A 15,807-nucleotide genomic window follows, 5' to 3' on the forward strand; every position below is an offset into this window, starting at 1 on the left:
CGTCAGTGCGTCATCAAGGACAGTGCAGGTTTTCCTTGCATATGATCACATCATTGGGTGGTTTTACTGATGAGCTGCTCCTCACCTGTGTGATCAGTAGCAAGAAAAGCTGCAATGTCTCTGTGATTCATGTCCATAACATAAATAAAATAAATTTAATGAGCTGTCACTGAGAAAATCAGGCGGGGGTGTCCGGATGGCCTGACTCGGATGTTGATTAAATTTTCACCAATTACCCTTCAAATAGATTGATTAGGCATGGTAAAGTTCGTTTTTTCATCAGATCAAATTTGGTCAATTCAAAATTTTGATGTCACAACACCCCGAGAATCCGTTACATTAAAATATACAGTAAAAATGGCCAACTTTGACAAAGCAATTTTCAAATCTGAGCATGTAGTTACAAAAACTGAGCATGAGGCATCATCAGGGATGCCCCGAACCTCTGTAAACCACTCCGTTCGGTTTTTGAATTTTATAAGCAGATGGTTTTAGGGCCAAATCCCGGTGAGCCAGAAATGTGAAATTCCTCATATATTAGTCAATATTTTGCCTATTTCAGTAAATAAGGCATTTCATACGTCTTCTGATATGGGGAGTTCATTTATGTAATTACGTTTATGATCAGAGGTCAAGGTCATTGACAAAAGTCAAAGTCAAGATTCTGCAATTTTTGTAAATTTTTCATATTCAGCAGTATGTACGTATTACCACCAGAATTGATCATATTGAGCTTTTAGTGAATCAGTGTGATAGACGAGATTATTGCCTCTATATTGATATGCGATATGACTGGTGTTCAACAATTTCTGGTCTTTAAGGTCAGCAAAGTAAGGTTCTTTGAAATCTCACTCTATTTCATCAAATTTGAATCTCCTCATTATTCCAGTCAGTACATTACCTATTTCAGCAACCAAAGTGTCAATTTATATGTTTTCAAATATAGGGAGTGGGATTATGGGGTTAGATTTATGATCAGAGGTGAAGGTCATTGTGTAATTCCAAGGTCAATCTCCAAAAAGAAAGACATTTTTTGCTTTTTGGACAGAAAAAGTGTCAGAATACCGGTACTGTATCACATTATCATGTCTTACTTTTGTTTAGCTAAGATAAACCCCATTATGAAAATAACAAACTAGACTATCTTTTTGCAAACATGTCAGTGGCAGATAATGTACAATATATATCATATTTTCTCAGTTAATGCAATTTTATTCTTATGACACCACATGAAGCTACATACACTATTACACATACATACATAAAACTAACCCTACAGTTCTACTCCCTATATCTGAAAACATAAAAAACGATACTTTGGTTGCTGAAATAGGAAAAGTGTTGATTGGAATATTGAGGAGATTCAAATTTGATGAAATAGAGCAGGATTTCAAAGAACCTTACTTTTCCAACTTTAAAGACTTGAAATCTGTTAAACACCAGTCATATTGCATATCAATATAAAGGCAATAATCTCTTCTATCACAATGATTCATTAGAAGCTCAATATTATCAATTCTGGTGGTAATACATACTGCTGAATATGAAAAATTGCAGAATCATGATGTCTGTCAATGACCTTGACCTCTGATCATAAAACTAAATGCATAAATGAACTCCCCATATCGGAAAACATATGAAATAATGCCTTATTTACTGAAATAGGCAAAATATTGACTAATAAATGAGGAATTTCAAATTTCCCGCTCACCAAGATTTTGGCCCTGAAAGCGCCCACCTATAAAATTCAGAAAGTGTTGATTACAGAAATATAAAGAAAAGTTCCACCGAACAGACAGTGGTTTACAGAGGTTCAGGACATCCGTGATGATGCCCCATGCTCAGTTTTTCTAACCACAAGCTCAGAATTGAAAATTGCTTTGTCAAAGTTGGCCATTTTTACTATATATTTTAATGTAACGGATTCTCGGGGTATTTTGACATCAAATTTTGAATTGACCAAAAATGGGCTAAAATTTGGTTTGATGAAAAAAAAAAAAAAAAAAACATTACCATGCCTAATCAATCTATTTGAAGGGTAACTGGTGAAAATTTCATCAAAATCTGAGTCGGGCCATCCAGACACCCACATGGCCACCCGCCTGATTTTCTCAGACACAGCTCATTAAATTAATAAAAAATAAAAATTGTGATTACAAACAAAATTAAACTAGAATGTCCTTAAAACAAGTCCAAAAAGTCTGGAGGCAGAAAGCAACCTTTTTTAGTGTGAGCATCTCCTTTACATTTAAAGAGAGAGACACAGAAGCAAATCATTTCTTAAGAGACCTGGGAGAAATATTTTTTGTGTATACAGTCTATGGTCAACACATTCTCCGCTCTATTTCTCCAGCAAAGATATTGCTCCGGGCCAGAAAGTGTCTTGCAGGCTGTCCTTCATTCCCACTCGGGCCGGAGTGAAGAAGCTCCTGGTGAACTTTGACAGTGACAAGCTGAAGGATTTGAAAGGAGTAGCCACTGTGCTTGTCCACAAAAGACGCTCCCACACAAGATAATCTGCTGCGTGCAAGCCATGCATGTATGCCACAGTAAAATTACACTGAAAGGAACTGCACTTCATTTATGCCAGTCATGAAGAATGTGAATAATACTCTGGTGCCATATGGAAAATCTGACAAGTCCTGACTTATCTAAAGGAAACTGGCTGTAAAAGTGATAATTTGTGTTAACAATAATCCTTACATTCAGCTTGTACAATTACATATACAACCCCTGGCAAATATTATGGAATCACCAGCCTCGGAGGATGTTCATTCAGTTGTTTAATTTTGTAGAAAAAAAGCAGATCACAGACATGACACAAAACTAAAGTCATTTCAAATGGCAACTTTCTGGCTTTAAGAAACACTATAAGAAATCAGGAAAAATAATTGTGGCAGTCAGTAACAGTTACTTTTTTAGACCAAGCAGAGGGAAAAAAATATGGAATCACTCAATTCTGAGGAAAAAATTATGGAATCATGAAAAACAAAAGAACGCTCCAACACATCACTAGTATTTTGTTGCACCACCTCTGGCTTTTATAACAGCTTGCAGTCTCTGAGGCATGGACTTAATGAGTGACAAACAGTACTCTTCATCAATCTGGCTCCAACTTTCTCTGATTGCTGTTGCCAGATCAGCTTTGCAGGTTGGAGCCTTGTCATGGACCATTTTCTTCAACTTCCACCAAAGATTTTCAATTGGATTAAGATCCGGACTATTTGCAGGCAATGTTTTCACAGTTTTTGCTCTATGGCAAGACGCATTATCATCTTGAAAAATGATTTCATCATCCCCAAATGTCCTTTCAATTGATGGGATAAGAAAAGTGTCCAAAATATCAATGTAAACTTGTGCATTTATTGATGATGTAATGACAGCCATCTCCCCAGTGCCTTTACCTGACATGCAGCCCCATATCATCAATGACTGTGGAAATTTACATGTTCTCTTCAGGCAGTCATCTTTATAAATCTCATTGGAACGGCACCAAACAAAAGTTCCAGCATCATCACCTTGCCCAATGCAGATTATAGATTCATCACTGAATATGACTTTCATCCAGTCATCCACAGTCCACGATTGCTTTTCCTTAGCCCATTGTAACCTTGTTTTTTTCTGTTTAGGTGTTAATGATGGCTTTCGTTTAGCTTTTCTGTATGTAAATCCCATTTCCTTTAGGTGGTTTCTTACAGTTCAGTCACAGACGTTGACTCCAGTTTCCTCCCATTCGTTCCTCATTTGTTTTGTTGTGCATTTTCGATTTTTGAGACATATTGCTTTAAGTTTTCTGTCTTGACGCTTTGATGTCTTCCTTGGTCTACCAGTATGTTTGCCTTTAACAACCTTCACATGTTGTTTGTATTTGGTCCAGAGTTTAGACACAGCTGACTGTGAACAACCAACATCTTTTGCAACATTGCATAATGATTTACCCTCATTTAAGAGTTTGATGATCCTCTCCTTTGTTTCAATTGACATCTCTTGTGTTGGAGCCATGATTCATGTCAGTCCACTTGGTGCCAACAGCTCTCCAAGGTGTGATCACTCCTTTTTAGATGCAGACTAACGAGCAGATCTGATTTGATGCAGGTGTTAGTTTTGGGGATGAAAATTTACAGGGTGATTCCATAATTTTTTCCTCAGAATTGAGTGAGTCCATATTTTTTTTCCCTTTGCTTGGTCTAAAAAAGTAACCGTTACTGACTGCCACAATTTTTTTTCTTTATTTCTTATAGTGTTTCTTAAAGCCAGAAAGTTGCCATTTGAAATGACTTTAGTTTTGTGTCATGTCTGTGATCTGCTTTTTTCTACAAATTAAACAACTGAATGAACATCCTCCGAGGCCGGTGATTCCATAATTTTTGCCAGGGGTTGTAGTAAAATAAAAGGACTATGTATTAAAAAATGTCTGTGAATTCTTAAACGGTAAACATTATTTTTGTTAAACCACCTGAATTAAAGATGAACGTCTACACTGGAAGTACATTTTCATTATTTCATTTCTACTCCATTATGGTGTACAGAGACAGTATTACATTGTGTTATTGTCCAAACACTTATGGACCTGCTTTTACACACCCCACAGTGTGTGCTGTTACTTAACACAAGGACTTTTAAATTCCCAAACTAAGCAAACTGGATATATATACTGGATAACATACTTGATGCTATTTGACACAGTTTGGACAAAAGGATACACAGATGGAGACGTGAACAGTGGATTTTTTTTTTTTTTTTAATGCAGGGAACACTCAGCCTGCTCTGTGTACCAAAAGGACTTAAATTTCAAAAATAAGCAAGGTGAGCACAGATTTCTGCCCCACAGGATGGGCTTTTATTATTGGCATTTATTCTTTTATTATTGGAGGCTATTTTGGTTTGTGTGTTGTTTTCTAAGAAAGCCCTATATACGTAGTTAATAATATTATTAATAACAAACACATGATTTTGCAGGACCTCCCAAACTAGTAAAAACAAAAACAAAACAAAAAAACAACATAATACTCAATAACAGTTACAAAATAACTGGGTTAATTAATAAATAAAATAAATAAATAAGAGTGCAAACCTCCAACACTAGCTTCCAATTCCATAAATTTTTGCCTTGGATAAAAATTTCAAAGGTCTAAGTCCTGTTAGAAGTGGCTTTTCAAAAGTTAAAATATAAGACAAAATATAGATCAAAGGGGCTTTTCAATGCTAAAATCAAATATCTGCTCAATCCGCAATACAGCCAAACAATCTATTCACTGAGAGTGCCAGTTTGCACCTGTCAGAAATGAGTGACTGAAGCACTTTTGATGAGATATAATGCAAAATGTACATCAAATGGGCTTTTCAATATTAAATTTAAATGTCCAAATAATCCACAATCTGGATCAGAACCAGATCAAAATTTGTCAGGTGATAGTGAGTGCCAGTCTGCATCTCACTTTCAAATATGAGTCTGATTGGAGCACGTTTGATTAAGATATAATGTAAAATATAAATTAAACGGGGTTTTCGATGTTCAATTTAAATAGCCACAAAATCTATAATCTGGATCAGATCCACATCAAACTTTGTCAGTCGTTACAGGATACCATCCCACATAACGCTCTCAAATATGAAAGATATTTGATCTTTTTTGACAGCTATGAATTTTTGAAAATTCTTTCAATGTTAACCGTATAAAGCCCACCCTGTGAAATAATTGTCAGAAAATTCAAATTTTTTGAAACAAGAGTCTTTATTGGACCTTTTAACAAACCCACAAAAAAACAAAACAAAAAACAAAAACCTTTTTGCATATATGTTTTTATTTGTATCATATTTGCTACATTGGGCGTTCTAGCATAAAAACAAAATACAGAGCAAACATAACATTTCAAACCTATAAAATGCTGAATTTTCTTAGGGAAATTACTGTGGATCACTTGTTTCAGGCAGCCATTATGAATGTCTCATCTGAAGACCCTCTGATGCATAAGATACTGACATCTGGTGGTTTGTCTGTGCACTACAAGTATCTCATTGTATACGATGGGTTTTTTGGGGAGAAAATATCACACTGATGAAGCAGACATCTCAGAAAATCCTGTATCAAATATGATACACTTGGCGTTATAGGGTTAAGGGGATTTTTTTTCCAAGATTTGCCCTTTAACCTTGAAAATGGAATCAGTTCTTAGAATATGAATCTTCAGTAAGAATTTCTAAACTATATATGAAAAAGTGAAGGCTCCAAGTTGTTCACAAACAAACATACAAACCGGGGCATTAATTAATGCCTCCAACTTCGATGTTGGAGGTAATTAATGTGGAACATGATCACACCTGTATGTTAGCATTAGTGGCCACACCATTTTGTGCATGTTAATCACTTTATTATTTTAGAAATAAGCAGGATCCATCAGTTTTAGTAAAAGTCATTGAAATGACACAACACAAAGTAGATACATGAAAATAGACTTTTTTTTTGTCAAAGAAGGACTGTGAGCGTAAAGATACAAAAGGTAAATAAATCAGCTCTCTGGTGGAGGTGGAGCAGCCTTGCGTAAAGCCTTGGCCAGGGCCTGCCGGATAACTGGGTACAGTTTATAGCAACCCTCTATACAGGTCCGAACCCTGGCTGTCAGAGTCTCCTCTGTCATTTCTCCATCTGAATGCAGTCCAGAAATCTGGTTCAGGCTGGGGAGGAAAGCAACCGTTAGACCACCCTGGTTCTGTCCACTGGCTGAGCTGCAGCTGTTTTCCTCCATGTAAGTAGGGTCAGCCATGTAAGAAGCACCAGCCTGGCGAATGGTACAGCCCAGTACCATATCGTACATTTCAATTCCGGCATGTGCGAGGGCGAGTGAAGCGCACGTAATGGCGTGAGCCAGAACTGAGCCGCTATTCTCAAGAACCACCACGTTTACCTCAATCTGTGAGCGGGGGTATTTGTGGAGACATATGGCCGGCTGCAGACTCTCCTGGAGCATCAGGGAACAGTCCTTGTCTTGACTACCCTGAATCCAGGAGCCCCTCTCCGGACAAGAGAATGGTGCAAACCGCATATCAGTAACCAACCTGGAAACACAGAAACAGTCTTCAGAATGCCTTCCGATCATCATCTTCTATTACGGTCACATCAACTCCACAGTTTATTGGAACCACAAAAAAAACAAACAAACAAAAAAAAAAAACAAACCTGGAGGAATACCATAATACAAACCCTGGCAAAAATTATGGAATCACCGGCCTCGGAGGATGTTCATTCAGTTGTTTAATTTTGTAGAAAAAAAGCAGATCACAGACATGACACAAAACTAAAGTCATTTCAAATGGCAACTTTCTGGCTTTAAGAAACACTATAAGAAATCAGGAAAAGTAATGGCAGTCAGTAATGGTTACTTTTTTAGACCAAGCAGAGGGAAAAAATATGGAATCACTCAATTCTGAGGAAAAAATGATGGAATCATGAAAAACAAAAGAACGATTTTCAATTGGATTAAGATCCGGACTATTTGCAGGCCATGACATTGACCCTATGTGTCTTTTTGCAAGACATGTTTTCACAGTTTTTGCTCTATGGCAAGATGCATTATCATCTTGAAAAATGATTTCATCATCCCCAAACATCCTTTCAATTGATGGGATAAGAAAAGTGTCCAAAATATCAACGTAAACTTGTGCATTTATTGATGATGTAATGACAGCCATCTCCCCAGTGCCTTTACCTGACATGCAGCCCCATATCATCAATGACTGTGGAAATTTACATGTTCTCTTCAGGCAGTCATCTTTATAAATCTCATTGGAACGGCACCAAACAAAAGTTCCAGCATCATCACTTTGCCCAATGCAGATTCGAGATTCATCACTGAATATGACTTTCATCCAGTCATCCACAGTCCACGACTGCTTTTCCTTAGCCCACTGTAACCTTGTTTTTTTTCTGTTTAGGTGTTAATGATGGCTTTCTTTTAGCTTTTCTGTATGTAAATCCCATTTCCTTTAGGCGGTTTCTTACAGTTCGGTCACAGACGTTGACTCCAGTTTCCTCCCATTTGTTCCTCATTTGTTTTGTTGTGCATTTTTGATTTTTAAGACATATTGCTTTAAGTTTTCTGTCTTGACGCTTTCATGTCTTCCTTGGTCTACCAGTATGTTTGCCTTTAACAACCTTCCCATGTTGTTTGTATTTGGTCCAGAGTTTAGACACAGCTGACTGTGAACAACCAACATCTTTTGCAACATTGCGTGATGATTTACCCTCTTTTAAAAGTTTGATAATCCTCTTGCTTCAATTGACATCTCTCGTGTTGGAGCCATGATTCATGTCAGTCCACTTGTTGCAACAGCTCTCCAAGGTGTGATCACTCCTTTTTAGATGCAGACTAACGAGCAGATCTGATTTGATGCAGGTGTTAGTTTTGGGGATGAAAATTTACAGGGTGATTCCATAATTTATTCCTCAGAATTGAGTGAGTCCATATTTTTTTCCCTCTGCTTGGTCTAAAAAAGTAACCGTTACTGACTGCCACAATTATTTTTCATGATTTCTTATAGTGTTTCTTAAAGCCAGAAAGTTGCCATTTGAAATGACTTTAGTTTTGTGTCATGTCTGTGATCTGCTTTTTTTCCTACAAAATTAAACAACTGAATGAACATCCTCCGAGGCCAGTGATTCCATAATTATTGCCAGGGGTTGTAGTATTACCCATTTGTATTTCTGTACCATAAAGAAGTAGTTAAAACTGAGAACCAATTGGGGGAAAAAGGTGTTACAAAATTACAGCTGCTCTAATTTTAGATTAAAATAAACTGATGCAAATTATTTGTTGAGCAACAGAATTTTTAAAATGAATAATTTTGGCTATTTTGGTTCGAATAGTTTGGATGCTTGGTCTGCTTTGTAAAGTAAAGGACAATCAAGGCACTTAACTTTCTGTGACATATGATGAATGCAGCCACATAATGTGGTAACTAAGGCTAACAAATGATGCAAATCCTGTGAACTCAACCAATAATTTGCATCACTTTTTAACAAAAAAGGTATAATTTTTTTTTTTTTTAGCTATAATTAATTATTATTCTAATGTGTCACCTGTGACAGTGCTGTGTTTTAATAAATAATGAATGATTCTTCATATGTCTATGAATGGTCCTTGTCTATGAATAGTCTTTTTTTTTTTTTGTGAACCGACATGTACTGTCAACTCACTCACTCATCTTCAATCGCTTATTCCAATGGCTGGAGTTTATCCCAGCAATCACAGGGTGTGCGGCAGTGTACACCCTGGACAGGACGCCAGTCTGTTACAGGGCCACATATAGACAAACAAACACAGTCACACCTGCACACACACCTACAGACAATTTAAAGTTTCCCATTCACCTAACCTGCATGTCTCTGGATGTGGGAGGAAGCCAAAGCACCCGAAGGGAACCCACACAAACACGGGGAGAACATGCAAACTCCACACAGAAAGACCACAGATGGGAATCAAGCCCATGACTTCCTTGCTGTGTTGTATTACATTGAATTGCCGATTAATCGCTGCGGCTCAAGGTTAATATTATGGTTAAACGGGCAGAACAGGAGTCGTCACGTGACAATGATCATTAATGACTGGGAGATTTCCTTTCAAAATGAAAATAGCTAAAGTGATACCACTGTTCAAATCTGGTGACAAACATGTTTTTTCAAACTACAGGCCAATCTCACTGTTACCTCAATTTTCAAAAATTCTGGAAAAGGTATACATAAAGAGGTTAAATGATTTTATATCCAAACATCACATACTAAATGAGCAGCAATACGGATTTACAAAAAAATCGTACTACTTCATTAGCAGAAAATGATTTTGTGGAACATATTAAGAATGCAACTGAAAACAAGCAATATATTGTAATTTTTTTTCCAACTTACAGAATGCATTGGATAACAGCTTATTTTTGGATAAATTATGGAAGTATGGTATCAGAGGATTAGCTCATGATTGGATAGCAAGTTATTTGGACAATAGGTATCAATGTGTTCAGAATGAAGGGATAAATTCTGATTTTTTTCAAGAGCACTTGTGGGGTGCCCCAGGGCTCAGTCCTTGGGATTTTGTTGTTTCTTTTATATATTAATGACATATGTTTGGTTTCTAAGTTTGTGAGTTGCATTTTATTTGCTGATGACACGACTGTGTTTTTGTAGTCGGGTTCATTTGGGACAGGTTCTGGACACAATGAAGAGGGAACTACAGAAGTGCAAAGAATGGTTTGATTCAAATAAATTAATAAAAACCCAGGAATATATTTATAAATTTACTAGTACAGTGGTGCCTCGTTTATCGCGGGAGTTACGTTCTAAAAATAACCCGCAATAAGCGAAATCCGCGAAGTAGTCAGCATTATTTTTTGCAATTATTATAGACATTTTAAGGCTGAAAACCCCTCACTACACACATTACACACTTTTCTCAAACAGGCATTAACATTTTCTCACTTTTCTCTCGTGTGTAAACACTCTCAAAGTTCAAACCTTAGTAGAAAAAAATAGAATGCTTTCCTATAAATAATTATGATGGCTTTTAGAACTAACGAATTTAATTTTAACGATCAACTTACTAGGTTGGACACATAAGAAACTATTAATAGTGACTGACCAGTATTTCACAGTTCCTCTGATCATGCCTCTTCGTCCTGGCGCTGCTCCGCTGCTGCGCCTTTTTCCACTGAGTCACACCTCGGTGCAGGTGTCTTTTTCCGAGTGAAGAACACAGTTATGGGTAGTTGTTGGCGCTCTTTTTTTCTTCTGGGCGAGAAGATTCTTATAAACAGACACGCAGAACACAATTCGCATGCTCTACCTTCGCGGTGCCGCGACCGGCCTGCTTGATGAGGACGCAGAACACAATGCACTGTAAAAAAAAAAAAAAAAAAGCATGCAAAATTGGACTAAAAAATCCGCAAAATTATGAGGCCGCGAAAGGTGAACCGCGTTATAGCGAGGGACCACTGTACACGATATTGAAACTGAACTTGTAAATTAAACTAAATTTCTTGGGGTTTTCATTGACGATAAATTCAGTTGGAAAACATAAGTTATGTTAAATCCAAAATGTCAAAAGCCATTGCCATTTTGTACAAAGCACAAGGCTTCCTCTCCCAACACTCAGTTACCTTATATCATTCATTACTTGTGCCGTACATGACCTACTGTGTTGATGTTTGGGGAACCACCTACAAAACTAATACAAATTCAATATTTTTACTACAAAAGAAAGCCATAAGAATTCGTGAGCCAACAAATCCGTCTAGTTACACATTTTAAAATTTTGGGACGTGATTGATTACAGCATAAAACTATGTTTAAAGTAAAAAATTAAATTTTACCACATGTCCAGGACCTGTTCAAAATGAGGGACTCCAGTTATAATTTGCGAGAAACTTTATTATTTCAAAAATCAAAAGTCTGAACTACTGTAAAAAGTCGTGTTTTTGTTAAAGGTGTTAATATTTGGATAAAATCATAAAATCACTGTGTAACTTGGTTGGCTTTAAAAGGCTCTAAAAATTACTTGTTATGGTTTGATGAATTAGGGTTAACGATTTTGATTTGTTTTTGGGTTTGTGCATGGTGCACTGCTGTTTGTATGTTTATGTTTTGAAATTTTAGTTCAGTGATTAATTTATATTTTGTATTAGTTATCATGAGTATATGTATATTTTTATATACATATATATACATTTTTACTTTTTTGGTTAAAAGCGTGGGCGTTTATAAGCTTTTGCTTCTGCCTACACCCTTTCGGCACATGGGTGCATTGTTGTATTATTTTCTATGTGAACTTACTTTGTTATTTGGGTCTGTGTGTGCCTAATAAGTTTGTTCATTCATTCATTCACTCATTCATTCATCAGCCAATCAGAGACATTCTGCCTCCCGTACTTGTAGCCTGTCCCTAAAAAATGAGTCGTACCTTTTAACACACAACCGGAGCATTTTAAAATTTTGGCCCCTAATCCTGTGTCTTAACCCTTTCCACGGGTCTGTTATACATTTTTGTTTGATGCAAAAGTGAGAGTTTTACTTTTGGGACCAAATCATTAAATGTACAGTCACTTACCCAGTTCCGGATCATTGCCAGTTCCGGATCACTGCTGTAGTATTTGCACCGCCGTTTTTCATAATCAGCGCGAATAAGCTAATACTTGGTACCAATGGAAAGACTGATGTTTTGTCTACAAATGACCACAAGCTCGACCGGATCCAGCCATCTTTGTGATCAGCAGAGGAATCAAAACATCCGGTCTCCGTGGTGTGCACACGTTTCCTGACTCACTCATTCCTGCAAGCGTGAAAGTGACGATCTCTATTAAGTAGCAAAGGTGAGTTAGTCATTCAGTGTCATTGGTTCTAGAGTGGGAAAATGCTTGCTTACTTGGGTAGAAAATGTCAGTATGTTATGTCTTGCTGTTTAATTGCTGCACGCATTTATCTCTGACGCGAAAATTTGCCGGTTGTGGATCAATGAAGCAGCAGCCTCGTGTCAGTACTTGTGAGCTGTGTGTACTTTGGGGGTCATCTCAACATCACGAATGGGCATGAATGTGGGGGCTTTTACTTTTTAATTTGGGAGAAATCTCACCTCCACACATTTAAAACCCTCCTTTGCTCTCCATCTCTAACAATATACGGTGCAAAATGATAGTAAGTTGGGGCATCTTGTTCTATCCTGACCATTCATTGAGTTAAAAGCTTAGGGGGAGGTGTCAAAATCCAAGAATGTTTATTACCACAGATTTTATTTTATCTTCATTTACAGGGTGAGATGGAAACAATTGATCTGCTGTGGCGACCCCTAACGGGAACAGCCGAAAGACAAAGAAGACCCAATTTGAGTAAACACTTCATTTTTTGCTTGTAAAAACGTATAACAGTGCCTTTCGAAACTGAGTAAATTCTCATTTAATAGGTATAATTCATGTCATTTTGTGTTCAAAACACATTCTCGGGTACAGTGCGTATCATTCTGCATGAGAAGGGCTCCAGCCAGATGCCAGGAATGCCCTCAAAGTGACACAGTGTCGTGATCCAGAAATGGGCAAAGTGATCCATTTCCGGCAAATATCTGCACCACACATAATGTGGTTTCACACTTTAAGTAGAAGGGCTACCCCATCCTGACTTCTTCAGCTAGATAACATCCAAATACCTAGTAAAGGATATTCAGTTGCATTATGGCTCCGTATAGCGGGACTTTCAAAAAAAGTGATCCAGAACTGGGCAACTGACTGTACCAGTGGATTCCTCATTTTACCTTCCGCTCTTCATGTCAGTGTCGTCTTTGCGCTCCGTTTCTCTGGGGCCATAAACGCAGCTGATCACTTTGGTGTGTCCCGCTTCGATGTACGCTGAACCTTTGGCCTGACTAACGAGTCCACACCGGACGAAAACCGGACGAACGTCTACCTGATCCCACTGCCGACCGTCGGCCCGGAGGCCGTCCGGAGCGCAAACAGGCGCCGGGCTGTACACATATAAAGACGGGCTTTGAGACACATCCGGGCCGCGGACTCGTTTAGTATCAGTCGGCATAATGAACTCAAACCTTCTACTACACACAGATTACCAGCGAAACTCCTAAACGTGCTACAGCATGTCGTTCCCGTCTGGTCCAGGCCAAAACCCTGTCCTCCCGGAAACACAAGAAGTATGGAAGTAGTTCCGCCTGCTACACATTCCAAATACTGCAAAAAACGCTTAATCACAAAATCATAAATCACAACAAAACCAATTATGTAGTTTGTGACGAAATGGACAGAGTTAAATGACCTCAACTACCTGCTGTTTTCTTTGTCAGGAATGCAATATTGAAAAATTTGTAATAATGTGAGACTACCAAACCAAACCAGAAAGTAAAAAACTACAAACAAAAACCTTAAAATTGCGACAATTATTGGAGTCATTTTCTGTAATTTTTTTGTTTTATTTTTATTTATTTATGTTTTTTAAAGACTTGTACTTTTGTGATACCCTCAAATTTGTATGTGCTTCCGTGTACTTGTTGAATGTGTTGTGTGTTTACATTTTATGATCGTCCTGCCTTTTAAATAAATCAAATCAAAATATTAAAAAATGATTATTGTTATTTGTTAAATTTTAGAATTTCCTTTGAAATTCTACAAAAACAAAATAATTTTTTTATATAAATGAAGGGCTTCTATGAAATGTCCTTACAAAGTGAATAAGTTTAAAATAAGGCAAAACAAATGAGTCTGGCTTCTCTGCAGTAAGTCGGACTTGTTTTCGTTGGGGGTTGGCCTCCATCAAGGCCTCATCACCAGTCCTGTTTGTGATTGTTGGTATTGAACAGTGATATTTACAGGCAGGATATCGAGGCATAGTCGGAGAGAGGCGGGTCTTCAGTTTGGTGGGCTCAGGGTCTCATCACTGCTTTTTGCAGATGATGTGGTCCTGTTGGCTTCATCAGCCTGTGACCTCCAGCATTCACTGGGTTGATTCGCAGCTAGGCGTTTAGCAGCTGGAATAAGGATCAGCACCTCTAAATCTGAGGCCATGGTTCTCAGCAGGAAACCGATGCACTGCCTACTCCAGGTAAAGAATAATGTCTTGCCCTAAGTGAAGGAGTTCAAGTATGTCGGGGTCTTGCTTGTCTTGAGTGAAGGGACAATGGTGCGTGAGATTGGCCGGAGAATTGGTGCAGCAGATACGGTATTGCATTTGTTTTACCGTACTGTTGTGACAAAGAGAGCTGAGCCAAAAGGCGAAGCTCTCGATCTACCAGTCAATCTTTGTTCCTACTCTCACCTGTGATCATGAGGGTTGGGTCATGACTGAAAGAACTAGATCGCAGATACAAGTGGCCAAAATGGGCTTCCTTAGGAGGGTGGCTGGAGTCTCCCTTAGAGATAAGGTGAGAAGCTTGGTCATCCGTGGGGAGCTCGGAGTAGAGCTGCTGCTCCTTTGTGTTGAAAGGAGCCAGCTGAGGTGGTTCAGCCATCTGGTAAGGATGCGTCGTGGGCGCCTCCCTACGGAGGTGTGCTAGGCACGTCCAGTTGTACTGGTTTGAACAAAAATCAAGGAACTTTTTTGTTTGCTTTGCACTCAATCATTCGCTCATCTTTAAGATCTTACACTCAACAAAAATATAAACGCAACACTTTTGGTTTTGCTCCCATTTTGTATGAGATGAACTCAAAGATCTAAAACTTTTTCCACATACACAATATCACCATTTCCCTCAAATATTGTTCACAAACCAGTCTAAATCTGTGATAGTGAGCACTTCTCCTTTGCTGAGATAATCCATCCCACCTCACAGGTGTGCCATATCAAGATGCTGATTAGACACCATGATTAGTGCACAGGTGTGCCTTAGACTGTCCACAATAAAAGGCCACTCTGAAAGGTGCAGTTTTGTTTTATTGGGGGGGGATACCAGTCAGTATCTGGTGTGACCACCATTTGCCTCATGCAGTGCAACACATCTCCTTTGCATAGAGTTGATCAGGTTGTCAATTGTGGCCTGTGGATGTTGGTCCCCTCCTCTTCAATGGCTGTGCGAAGTTGCTGGATATTGGGAGGAACTGGTATACGCTGTCGTATACGCCGGTCCAGAGCATTCCAAACATGCTCAATGGGTGACATGTCCGGTGAGTATGCCGGCCATGCAAGAACTGGAACATTTTCAGCTTCCAAGAATTGTGTACAGATCCTTGCAACATGGGGCCGTGCATTATCCTGCTGCAACATGAGGTGATGTTCTTGGATGTATGGCACAACAATGGGCCTCAGGATCTCGTCATGGTATCTCTGTG

The 15,807-nt window shown here is 38.3% G+C and overlaps 2 protein-coding genes across 2 annotated transcripts in view; one reads left to right on the forward strand and one right to left on the reverse strand.

Moving 5' to 3' along the window:
- tgm2l (transglutaminase 2, like) overlaps positions 1 to 2,755 on the forward strand; it is a 44,115-nt gene extending 41,360 nt beyond the window's left edge. Inside the window, exon 15 of the mRNA XM_034176950.1 lies at positions 2,354 to 2,755. Coding sequence (XP_034032841.1) covers positions 2,354 to 2,516 — 163 coding nt within the window. The 3' untranslated portion in view covers positions 2,517 to 2,755. The remainder of the gene's footprint in view (positions 1 to 2,353) is intronic.
- Positions 2,756 to 6,009: 3,254 nt separating this feature from the next.
- Positions 6,010 to 13,648, reverse strand: exosc6 (exosome component 6). Its single transcript, XM_034176951.1, has 2 exons — positions 13,287 to 13,648; positions 6,010 to 7,056 (listed from the first exon to the last, which is right to left on the reverse strand). The coding sequence occupies exons 1-2, from the start codon at positions 13,562 to 13,564 to the stop codon at positions 6,510 to 6,512; spliced, it is 825 nt and encodes a 274-aa protein (XP_034032842.1). The 5' UTR covers positions 13,565 to 13,648; the 3' UTR covers positions 6,010 to 6,509.
- Between the last annotated feature and the right edge of the window lie 2,159 nt (positions 13,649 to 15,807).

The sequence above is a fragment of the Thalassophryne amazonica genome, chromosome 8 (genome assembly GCF_902500255.1).
Source record: "Thalassophryne amazonica chromosome 8, fThaAma1.1, whole genome shotgun sequence".
Classification (NCBI taxonomy): Eukaryota; Metazoa; Chordata; class Actinopteri; order Batrachoidiformes; family Batrachoididae; genus Thalassophryne; species Thalassophryne amazonica.

Excerpts from the sequence above, each read along its gene's own strand:
- exosc6 (XM_034176951.1), bottom strand. The coding sequence starts at position 13,564 with ATGCCGACTGATACTAAACGAGTCCGCGGCCCGGATGTGTCTCAAAGC. Across the intron at positions 7,057-13,286 it reads ACTGACATGAAGAGCGGAAG|GTTGGTTACTGATATGCGGT; the intron begins GTAAAATGAGGA and ends CTGTGTTTCCAG.